Below are 12,388 nucleotides of genomic sequence, written 5' to 3'. Positions count from 1 at the left end.
CCGTCGATTTGGAATCTGTGGTTACGCACGAGATAGGACATATACTTGGCCTGGCTCACTCTTCGGTTAAAGGAGCCGTTATGTACCCGAGCTTGAAGCCAAGGACGAAGAGGTAGACTTGAAGATTGATGACGTGGAGGGAGTACAGGCGCTGTATGGGTCAAACCCTAACTTCGCATTTAATACCTTGCTACAGTCTGAAAGTTCGTCCAATCTTGCCATTGAGTCAGAAAGCACTCTGTCCAAATGGACTCTCTTTGGCTCTAGGATTGATCATAATATTTCTATCTACTTAAATTTTTTCCCTTGTCCCTCTTCATATATTCATTTGCAAGTGTACGTACCATAGAATAAGTTACCACCAAAGGAAAGGAAATTTCTTCAATCTTGTTATGTTTCAAAAAGTCATCATTTTCAAATAAGAGAATTACAATCGGATCTCAGAAAAAATATTTAATTACCCTAAAGTATATCAATAAGTAAAGAGTAAATAGTAACAGGTTTCAGAATAAGAAATGACAACATATTTAGGTTGGTTACTTATCAATAGAACTTTTTAGCGATTAAATTTCTTCTCATGAATCTCGATAATTCTCCCTTTTGAAGTTGAAAAGAGAGTTGGGGGTACCAATAATGTTTATACCTCGACTTAAGATGGTTGATGGAGTAGACTTGGCAGTTTGACACAAACGAAGGGAACATGGAAATGCTGCTAGGGCAATGAGAGCCCACTTGGGAAAAGGCAAGGAAAAATATGAAAAAGGAATATATGCGTGGCCTGAGTAATAAAAGGAAACAAGGTATCTCTTTTTGCTTTGGTGATACGTTTCCAAAGAAACCAAACTCATTTCTTGCGAGTGGAGGGGAACAAAAGAGAAAAGGGTTTTTTTTGGGGGGGGGGGGCTGTGAACTTTGTCAATCTTTTTTTTGGGAAGACTTGTCACACGACTTCTCACTTATAGGAACAAGTCACAAATCATGTTTTTAAAGGAAAGGAAAAAAAAAGTCATACACTAACACTGATTAAGCCTTGACTTAAGGACTTGGGTTGGATGACATGGCAATTCAAATTAATGCCTAGTGGAATAAGAGTCTTCGATTTTCAGTAACTAAACTGGTGACCTCGTTAATCCCTTTTCCCTGATCTTATTGTTTTGACATTTACGTACCTACGCGAAAGGTCTTTTATCTCCTCCTTTTGCTTTCGGTGAACACTGAACAGGTATTCATCTCTTCCCTCCCTCTGCTCCTTTTGTTTTCTTTTTAGGGGGGTGAAAGGGTCTTCATTTTTTTCTGACAGTAGCCCATCAGGCTAAGGAGGCCCAAAATCCGTGGTACCACATTGGGCTTTTTTTGCGGGGAAAAAGAATGTTTGGCCCAACAAGAAGGGTGACAAAGAGATGGCACCGCACGGCGTCGTTTAGGAGGAGCTGTGACGCCTGCAACCGCAAAGCCCTAAACCCTTCTTTCCTGCAGCTCTTCAACTGGAAGTCGAGTCTTCCGTTTTTCACCCACACCGTCCCCTCGGCGATGGCTTCAGGCTGCAGCAGAATTGCGCAAAGGACATTTCTTGCATCCGCTAAATCTGCCATTAAATCCAATCTTCGTACTCCTTCATCCAAATCAGCCGCCACTCCGGCTAGTCCTATCAAATCAACCACTTCTACTTTTCGCAAATCCTCCTTGACCAGGTTTTAATATATCTCTTCTTCAAATTTCTAATTCCCAATAAGCCTTATATTCTTCTTTTTGGTTAATTTTCCTTGATTTATCTGCAGCAGGATTGCGCCGGAGCTGGGATGCCTGCAGTCAATGTTGCCGCTACACAGTGCGGTTGCAGCGGCAAGAATGACGTCGTGCCTGAGCATAACTTCCAGGAGTTGCCGAGCTCTTTCTCAGGGTACACTCTGCTGCACCTCTCCCGGCCTCTAGTACTTTCTTTTTCAAAATTATTAGCAATTGTGAGTAGCTTCCTTGCTTCTTATATTGATGTTCCTTTTGAACATTTTTGTTATTCGCATCTGAATTGCATTCAACATGCTTTCAACTTGATGAACCTCAAGAACTTTGAAATGAAGGGGGACCTTTTTGAAGCCTTTGTTGTGATTTCCTGAGTGTGTTTTAACTTTTTGTGTTACCAATTTGTTTGCAATTTACATGAGGAATCTACTTAACCAATGCATTCATGACTTGTATACTGGCACTATCACATCGTGGTTTGATTAATTTGAGGTCTGTTGCCCGTAATGCCAAATAAGCAAGTGTATAGAAATTGAGAGTTGGACGGACAGAGTCACATAGTCTGATTTACACCAGAATCTATAATAGTGTCATGGCTAGGGGTAGTGGGTTTTGTGGAACCATTTGAAGGCTGCAAGTACGAAATGAAAGTGCTTTAATTGGGAGTTTCAATGTCAACTAACTGTAAGATTTGGTTCCTGCAGGCACATAGTTAATTGGGAATCTGCGGGACCTACCAATTATGGCCTACTGCTTCATTATCAAGTATGAATAAAAACGATGTTTTAACATTTAACACTCTCTTCAGCAGTATTAGAACAGAGCTACAATTTGTGTTATCATCAAAAAGTTCTGCAGGAAGTTTCTAGTGTTCATTGGAATTTAATATGAAGTTCCTATAGGAATGGTGGCTGGAAAACTTAGTGAAAGAAACAAAAAGAGGAGGGGAAAACTGGGAGAGATATAAATTAGCATTGTCTAAAGCGGTTAAGCCTGTACCATCCCATAATCCACAGATTCTCTTCTTTCCTTTCAAAGCAAATTGACTTTCTATCTATGGCTGTTTCTTGAATTTATTCCCAGTGGTATGGTATGGTGATTTTCTTATGGGAAATTTGTCTGCTTTTTAGAAGTCCCAACCCTTCTGTATTTCCCTCTATACCAGCAGAAAATTAGACGATCATTGAAACAATGGATGAACTGTTCATGGGTGGCTTATGTTGGGGTCAATGCCTCAGCATATTGATCACTATACTTCTTCCTAGTTGTTTGTGTATCGTGGCCTGGTTTGTTTAAAACTCCACAAAATAATTTACGGTGGACCCATTGTAAACGGCTTCCACAAGAGACATGATCCTGTTAATCTTTACAACTCTTCTTACTCTGAACAAATAGCATATCTATAAAGTGTGGGGATGATCCATGCTTTATGTATTTAGTGGTTTGTACTTTGTATCTGTGCTATTCAAATTCTCTCCTGTTAGTGTATGAGGAGAATGCCATCGTATGTCTGGCTGTCTCTGATAGGATGGCTTCCTATCCGAGCAAGGAGTCATTTTGTTACTTCTGGGCGGGATTCATCAGGAAAAGATACAAGTTAAAAGCCTCCCAGTGTCGAATAGGAAAATGGAAATGATAAGTAGGTTGAGTGTCGGATTTTGATGAGCTGCTTTTGGACATAGGACAGCCAACCAGATGCTTGGATGCAAATATTTTGCATTAAATTTACAATATACTTTTATAATAACTAAGCATAATATGATAACCTAACTGCTACTTTGGCCAGATGGAATTGATGGGACGTGAGACATGCATGCACTTTTGAAGGTGGGATTTATCTTTGTACGTTTGACCTCAAACTATTTGGACAACCATAGATAATACCAATCTCATAAATTGTGCTTAATGTGTTTTGCCATTTATATTTTATTCTGAAGCAAAGTTACGAGAGTACACAATTAACATGAATGCAGGTTTTAATTACAGTAACTTTTAAAGTTATTTTATGTATCTCTGAATCACTGTAACTCTTTATATTAGAGGATTATTTTTTAACGTAGTATGTTGTAAGAATTTATCTTGCTTACAGATGTGGTTCGTCATTCTTTATTTACAATTGCAATTTGTAGGCTTTTGTAATCAGGCATATTACTGATTGAGCCTTGTTTCATTTGCTTTTCACAGAGCTTGGATTGTCAGTTCCAAGGTGACCTGCCAAGAGAGAGTTGATATAATTAACACATCTGAAGGCTTTTTTGTTTTGGATGATTTTTCGGGATCCAGCGAGCAGCTGTACTGTGATTCTTTTAAGCTCATAAATTAGTATCATGATGAATAATGTTTAGTCTCCCCATTTTTATGAAATTATGTCACTCATAATTACTAAATGAAATTCAGACCATCTGCACCTATCTCTATTTATTATTATTATTATTATTACTATTACTACTGCTGCTGCTAATTTTCAATTTCCTCTATCATATTGATTTTCGGTTCACCGTTCCTGTTGCTGCTGTAACATGAGCGGTGGCTCTATGGTGATCAATCGTCTGATTACCTAGGCAAAGATCATGGTCCCTTGAAAAAGGGGGGCTGCAAATTAATTTTTATATCCTTTCTCAAATCAATCAAATGGCTAGGAATTCAAAACGCCTAAACGTAGTTACATTTCTTTATTTTCATGAATTTCTCAATAGTTTAAGGTGCGCGCTTAGTAATATGTCAAATCACCTTGACAAGCCATTAATTGTGCTCTTCGTGCCATCAGAATCGTATCATGCCTTTCCTATTATTTTGGTGCAAACTAGGGTTTCGAGAAATCCAGCACTGAACTTACCAACTTCATTGTAAAGCATCTTTGTCTTCGTCAGCAAATCAATATGTTTATTCTGAAGTTCATGATCTAAATAAACTCGTCGCCTTCGTCCTTCGAGAGCTCCCAGGGGAACATGTCCATGTTAGGAACGAAATTCCAGGACGCTGTGGCCTGTTTTGTAGGCTGAAAAAGAGGCATGCTAATAGATATATTAATTGATGTTATACTATTTCCGGTACATAATATGAAACTTTGTTCTAGAATTTTTTATGTAATTCATAATATAATATTCTTCGAAATTTTTTTTGAAGGATTTATGATATATTTTCCAAAATGATCATCATGCAATTATCTCTCGATTTAATGGGAAATGTTATATTTGACTTTAATGTTTTCGTTTGAAAATACAAGACCTTAACATGTAAAATAATATCTGGATGAGAGGCTTTGTTTTCACTTGGAGACATACGAACTATCATCCTATCTATAGAATAACTGAGTTATTTTATTCCAGCAGCGGAAGAATAGGGGACAAAATTCTCTACTTCTATCCAACTAGAACCTGCATCTTTTCTCACTCTTTTTTTCCTCATGATGCCCCTAATTATACTAACATCTTCCCATCTTCGACAAGATGCATAGAGATTAGACATAATCACGTAAACATAATCTTCATTGCCCTCCAATTTCATCAAATTAGCAGCCGCAACCTCTGCTATTTTTAAATCTCTGTTAATTTCACAAGCAGCAAGTAAAGCTCTCCAAATCAATCCACACTTCTCAAAGCCAAGTTCGTGTATCATACTTTCAGCTCTCCATAACTCCCCTTTTTGTCCCATCAGCCGAATTATCGAGCAACAATGCTCGATGGTCGGAACTATTCCATAATCACTGATCATGGATTTGAAGTACCGAGTTGCAACCTCAAGAGGTATTTGATTGTGGGAACACGCAAAAAACAGGTTAAGAAATGTGATACCATCAGGTTTTGTATGTTTATCCGTTTCGAGCAGCTCAAAGAGTTGGATAACTCTGACAGAATCACCGCTACGAGCATGGCCAGAGATCAAAGCGTTCCAGCTTACCAGATTCCTGCTAGACAGTGATTCGAAAATTGATTCGGCATTCTTAACCTGCCCACATTTTGAGTACATGTCGATTAAAGCACTACCAACAACCACAGATGTATCCAGACCATACTTAATAGTGAAACAATGAATCAGCATTCCCCATGTCAAGGCTGATAGACAGGCAATCCCATTTAAAATGATGGAAAATGTGAACTCGTTCATCCCTGCGTTTCTCGAGTGCATCTTACTGAACATATCCAAGGCTGCCGGAGCTTGATTCCTATTCACATATCCTGTGATTATTGAATTCCACGATGAAGAATTTGGATTTGGCATGGTGGATAAAATCTGAATTGCTTCTTCCATACTCCCCACCTGAGCTATGCCGTTTATCAGTCCATTGTATGAAATAGTGTCAGGGTTAGGCATGAGGTGCAAAAAATGAAATGCTTGTTCAATTTTCCCGTTGCTAGCACTCGCAGCTATTACTGAATTCCAAGAAATAACGTCCTTGTTAGTTATCTCAGAGAACACTCGAACAGCCTCTTCAGCACACTCGCATTTGCCATACATATCAACCAAGCAATTGGCAACAACAGTATCTCCAACCAACCCAGATTTCAGAACCCTGGAATGAATTGACCTGCCAAGCTTCAAGAAACTCAGGTGGCCGCAAGCAGCTAAACCTGATGTAAATGAGAACGCGTCGGCATATATGTCAGATTTTTGCAGCTGAAGCAAAACAGACAAGGCTTTACGAAACTGCCCGGAATGTGCGTACCCAGAAATCATGGTGTTCCAAGAAATCACATTCGGTTGAGGGATTTCATCGAACAATCTGTGGGCATCACCAATTGACTGCATTCCGACGTAAAATCTAATGAGCGCGGCGGAGGCATTGGCATCGGATAAATACCCAGAACGCAAAACATAGCTGTGGAGCTGATGTCCAAGTGAGGCACAGCCAAGGTTAGCGACGGCTCGAAGCAGGTGAACCAGAGCATAAGCATCCGGTTTAGTGCCAGAACTGAACAATCGAGAGGCCTCACATAACTCGAAGTCGGCACTAGTTTTATCTTTGGCCAGCTCGGCAATGAGACCTGGGGTTGAACTGAAACGGTTAACTCGATTCCTAAGACTTGAATTACAGCATCCTAATGGAAGAAAATGAAGATTATTCTCCCATTCCCCCAACTTTTTACCTCCACTGCATAGTAGACTTCGCATAGCTACGTACTACCAGGTTATTCTTCAATATCACTTCTTGATTTCTTGAACCGTTGCTACGACCATGATAAAATCACCACCAATTAAGCAACAGGGTCTTGTAAGGAGGACAGTAGGACCTGCATTGTAAATCTTCACATCAAATCAACCTTTAACCCGAATTTATCCTCTCTGGGGAGATCAGATGGTCGTAACTCGGAAGAGACAGGGGTCACGTGAGGATGGCGTGAGGGTGGTCCTCAATTCCCGGGGGATCTCAGATTTCAAGTGGGAAGGTTCAGTTAATGTGCAAATGGTTCCAATGTTTTCGGGGGAGCTTACAATATTCAATATTGGAGGTCGAAGCATCAAATCAAAGTGTGACGTGTCCACCACACAACAACGGAGCCCTGCATGTTCACCCACTTGTCACTTTCACTTCCGTTTCTAATCTTTTACACAACTAGCTTGTGCTCCCCGTGCGATGCACGGGAAGCTTATACCTTAAACATTTTGTTTCAGTTTCATTCTAAATTACATTTCATTTCATCATCTCATCTCACATACTTTCACCATTTCATTCATCACATTTCATGCCAATAACGCATCGAGATTTTGAAATATTTCATGATACACAACATTTTTTGTCCTCTCAGAAAATGTACCATCATTCTTATTTATTTATTATAATCTTTAATCCCTCCAAGGGTCTAACTCTAAACAAAGCAACATATAATTACCGATGTGAGAAGGCCAGCTTACATAAAAATAACCTAACATGATGTAGAAGTTGTCCTTGACTTTTGTTAATTATCATAGCAAATGTCAAGGTGATAGGAAACTGCCTCCTTTACATACAAAATAACCATCTATTTTCTAAAGGATTCATGTCTATTTTATGAATCAAGACTTTTTGACTTGGCTGATTACCATTCAATGTTATCGATTCAATGACTCATTTACCAACTTGAGAAATTCATCATCGTGTCCCATTACACAAGTCAGCTGCTTGATCAATATTTCTCAATGACATAATAGGTGCTCCAACTTTCAATATCAACTTGTGCGGTGGCATACCAAAGTAACTAAATGTGTTTAAGAATTCAGTAGCATATAAGTCATCAAAACTATCGGCATTTGCAGTGGATTTACAAATTGAATCATAACTTATGAACTCATATGACTCCCTTGACAACAAAGAACACATATGATTGTTGATTTGGTTAACGATCTCAACTGTTGGTGTAAGTATAGCTCTAACATTGAAGTACTCATTGCTTGTTAAATTATCAAATACATCACCATATATAAATTGACCTGACAATAACATCCAATGAATTTTCATCAATAGGTAGTAGTAGTTCCTTTGAGATTTCAATATCTACTAGTCCATAATGTGATTCTTGGATTCTTCAAGATTCCCATCACCATTATCTAATAACCACCTTGAAAAAAGCTGCAAATATAAAAACTTCTACTCAACAGCTTGACAGATAAATATTAAATTGTAAACTTATTGAAAATGACTTCTGATCGTAGAAAACAGTACCTTCAAATCAAGAGGATAAATTAGATGCCACATTAATTATGTCTCAAAAAACAGCTGCTTTTCTCTGTTGTTTTTGACCTCCAATGGCTCAGCAGACATGAATTGGTTGGAGTTATTTGTTGTACAAAGATTATTGTTGAGCCCTGTTTCTGTTTTTAGTGTACTTAGCCTGTCCATATTTCTTCCAGATTACTACAAGATGAAATCAAAAGATATGAAGAAATACATGACCTGATGGATATTACACCAGTGCGTTGCTTGAAGAAATATATGACCTATATTCTCGGTCTCCCACCACGCCTCCCCCATTCTATTCACTACCTTGATTCTTGCGTAGAAATAAACTCATAACCAAAGTAAAAGCAGCCTAGCATGAAGTTATAAGCCTACAGCATGGGAAGTCGTGTTTATAGGCATGCCTTTCTCACTAAGGATTCATTTCATTTGCATTTTGTTCTGTTTTCATTGAAAAACCCAAGGAATAAAGGGTGACCCGTGCTCCCTGTTGTTCTTTGTCTTGTTTCATAAAGTTGGTCATGAAAATGACCTATCTTATATTGAACCCCGTACATGTTGTTGACGATAAATAATCATGCTTTACCTGCCTGAGAATGTAAAGAAAGATAAAACTTGCTCTAGGTCTATAAATATGTCTCATATTTGAAAGTGGGAAATACGATGGACAATTCAAATGAGGTCTGATAAAAAAAAAAAATTCACCTATTACTACTACTTAACAATTGATTTTCAAAAAACAGTATTCCAATTCTAAAAAATAAAAAAAAAATAGTTAAGATATATATCACTAATATTACACATATACTGTTCAAATAATTTATGTATGTCTATACCCACACTCAAAAAGATCAACTAAGAAGTCACATTACTGAAAAAAGACGATAATAAAAATTATTTTGCTAAATGTATAAAAAAGCAGTTGAATACATTACGTAAGTTAACATACTAAAAGGGAAACTATGTAAATGAAATTAGTTTTTCTGTTTTCTTGTCAGCCTGGATAAACAAATAAAACATGTATATTTTTTTATCATATTTTTCTTATGACCCTTATGATAATTATTATATTGTGAATCTAGCTACTGGATTCAATGGGCAAAACTTAAATACCATAATGAAGGGGAAAGAAATACTACATAGTTCCTATAGATAATTAATGGAACGTTTGCTCATAACATGCACTTCATACCAAAAAATAGTAACACTCAAATGGATCATATAATTAATAAGAAACAATTGATCAGTTCATAATAGATAATTCGATAATCAACAATTGCCATATGCAAGTCCTTAAATAATAAGTTGGTATTTTTTGAATATTTTTAATTTATTTTTGTCTTCATATTTTATAGGGCTAATCATGATTCTTAATTTAAACCTAATTTGCATATATTTTAAGAGTGGTTGGTGCTACCTCACCCAATGAGTACTTTACATAATCTAAAAATTATGAGATGGCAACTACATGTTTTAAATAATTGATCACATCCTTAAATAATCTCATGATATTAAAACTGACAGCAAAAAATATTATATTTAAAAAATTATAATATTGGGTTTTCTACCAACTAAAAATTATCGATTAACACTAAACTCATATTTCAGTTCGAATAAGGTTATGCAGGTTTCATATACAAAGGAATTGACACATCTAATTCACTGGAATAATTAATATTACCAAACAAAATTCTAATATTGGCTTTCATTGGTTATCGATTATGACTTATTTTTATGTAGTTATAATTTTAATTAACCAACTACTCCTGTGAACTAATTTTTCATAACTAATATAGTACCATTAATCATAACTAATTTTTCATCCTGTGAACTTCTATCCACATTATTGATATTGTGTAGCGTCACCGGAAAGCAAAATATTGTCCTTGTGCAGTAGGAAAATAAGAGTGAAAGGGGCAAGGAATTTAATGCACTTCAAATTAAAAACAAACGAACTACATAAAACACCACAGAAGCAACACATCCAACTACATGAAGAGCAAAACAGAGCACACAACAACTACCATGGCTAACATCAGAAACATAATGTGAAACTACAAGTCAAACACAATCTTAAATGACAATCTGACATTGCTACCAATAACACAAACACCAAACTCGGGTCACTTTTCTTGCCTGATGACTTTAAAAAGCCTTTCTTTTGCTGGTGAAGAAGGCGGCAAAAGAGATGAAGTATGAGTGTCATCCCTCACAATGTTTCGCTTCACATGTGCTCTAAGTTTGCTTTTAAAAGTCATAGGTGGAACATGCTAATATATCTCATTGATGGTGACATCATCTTGATCAAAATTATCAAACTGAGTTGATTTGCCAATATTTGCAATTGGTTCTACTTCAGCCATTTGTTCATCTTGCCCGAATTAACAGCAGATTGACCACCTGTCCTATTCTGTATATAATAAAGCAATATTATACATCAGCAGGATTTTCATCATATAAAATAAAAACAATATCAAATTTAATACCTCAACAGATTCATCAAATCCTCACAAATAGTGAATTGACCCACCTCACCTTAACCCAAGTTGACCATATAATGACCTCAAAATACCACACGGGTCTGCATCCACAATGGAAAATGACCAATAAATATATCAGCCTAATGCAATGAATTTAATTGTTTGAAGTACGCTATACAACTTACCAACTATCCCCCCAGTCCTCGAGGATAGCCCATGCAATCTCAGAAATAGGCTTCAGCATGAGGCAATGGCTAGACATCGGCACTTCCGCAACATTGACGTCAGTATATGGAAACAAACATATGTGGTAATGTGGGTGAAAGACTCCCCCGCCACATCCAGTATAAAATTTGGAAAGCCTATAACAATGTCCCCCCTGAAACTTCCGTGCAAGGCTGCGGATCACATCATCTTCCCTCATCTCTGCAACCATACGAGTGCCCGCTTACGAAATCAATGAAAACAGAACAGACTTAATCTATCTTGTACCATATAAGTAATGACCTTCAATAATAACATAGAAGTCATATACAACTTACTGAATGATCAAATATTACTAAGTCCAAGGATATTAACTGCTTCATCGGTCTTTCATCGTCCGCCAGCAGATGAATAATCTCTTCGGTTGAAAATCCGATCAACCTTCACCAGAATCACACTTTTCGATCTTCCAATGCGGAGGCTGTTAAGAGGAACGACATTACCATCAGGCGACATGGAAGCTATGGACCAGTAGGCAAGATTCAAATCTAAATCAAGGAGGTGTGAGTAAACAAAAGCAAAAGCATACGTATTTTTGGAGAAGCAACAAAGATACACACTTACCTTGCATTAACTACCTCAACTAATCAGCAATGCGTTTAATGCATTCGAATGCCTCACCCTATTAAATATGCCTCAAGCACCAAACCATGCCTATGTGGTCTATGAGTGCAGAAAATTGAGGACGCTTGTGACAGGAGACTTCCACATATAGTAGACAAAGGTGATTTGGTAATAAGAGTTTAATAAGAGTTGGTGATTTGGTGTACATAATCGATCACGGTGAGGTCACATTTATGGCTATGAAATAAGGGAAGTTGAAACAGCAATCATCACAAAGATGAACTTGTGTGTGGGAAGAAACGTTGATGGGTATTAAGGAACATTCTCGGGTAAAAACTGGCTGAGGAAAATCACAAACCAGATATGGAGGGAATGAAAGATTTCAAATTTGGAACAGATAGCGCGTCCTTAAAATTCGCATTCAGAACAAAAATATGGAGGGAAAAACAAAGGTTTAAATTTGGATTTGAACATTCTAAAGAGACACCCAAGCCGAGCATCAAGCCAAATGTGGCTGCATTAAATGCATTTGAGCCAATACGAAGCCATAGGAATATATTTTAATAATGTATGCAGCTTGTGAACAGTAACTTTGTCTCTGTAGCCGATGATAAGCCGCTTTAGGGATGAGTTTTGGTGGAAGAGTATTTATTGATATATTGATACAACATACGACACATCCTCA

At 37.3% G+C, this 12,388-nt stretch overlaps 2 protein-coding genes across 10 annotated transcripts; one reads left to right on the top strand and one right to left on the bottom strand.

The window, feature by feature from the left end:
- The first annotated feature begins 1,448 nt into the window (after positions 1-1,448).
- LOC114754025 (protein NUCLEAR FUSION DEFECTIVE 6, chloroplastic/mitochondrial-like) lies at positions 1,449-4,151 on the top strand. 9 transcript variants are annotated; one of them, XR_003741093.1, is made up of 5 exons: positions 1,449-1,691; positions 1,782-1,961; positions 2,445-2,505; positions 3,527-3,567; positions 3,925-4,151. XR_003741093.1 is itself a non-coding variant. In XM_028942749.1 (4 exons), exons 1-3 carry the CDS (start codon positions 1,531-1,533, stop codon positions 3,544-3,546), a joined length of 303 nt encoding a protein of 100 aa, XP_028798582.1. In that variant the 5' UTR covers positions 1,449-1,530; the 3' UTR covers positions 3,547-3,567; positions 3,925-4,151. The 9 variants fall into 9 exon arrangements, 3 of the variants coding, with proteins under 3 accessions (XP_028798582.1, XP_028798583.1, XP_028798581.1); XR_003741094.1 differs by having other exon boundaries at positions 1,450-1,691; positions 1,782-1,900; positions 3,527-3,582; XR_003741092.1 differs by having other exon boundaries at positions 1,453-1,691; positions 1,782-1,900.
- Positions 4,152-5,055: 904 nt separating this feature from the next.
- Positions 5,056-6,890, bottom strand: LOC114754028 (putative pentatricopeptide repeat-containing protein At5g47460). Its single transcript, XM_028942753.1, has one exon. It carries the CDS (start codon positions 6,850-6,852, stop codon positions 5,056-5,058), a length of 1,797 nt encoding a protein of 598 aa, XP_028798586.1. The 5' UTR covers positions 6,853-6,890.
- Positions 6,891-12,388: the final 5,498 nt, after the last annotated feature.

This window comes from Neltuma alba, unplaced genomic scaffold, assembly GCF_004799145.2.
Source record: "Neltuma alba isolate B1F8T4 unplaced genomic scaffold, ASM479914v2 tig00008413_pilon, whole genome shotgun sequence".
Classification (NCBI taxonomy): domain Eukaryota; kingdom Viridiplantae; phylum Streptophyta; class Magnoliopsida; order Fabales; family Fabaceae; genus Neltuma; species Neltuma alba.
This window is presented reverse-complemented; position numbering and strand designations above follow the sequence as displayed.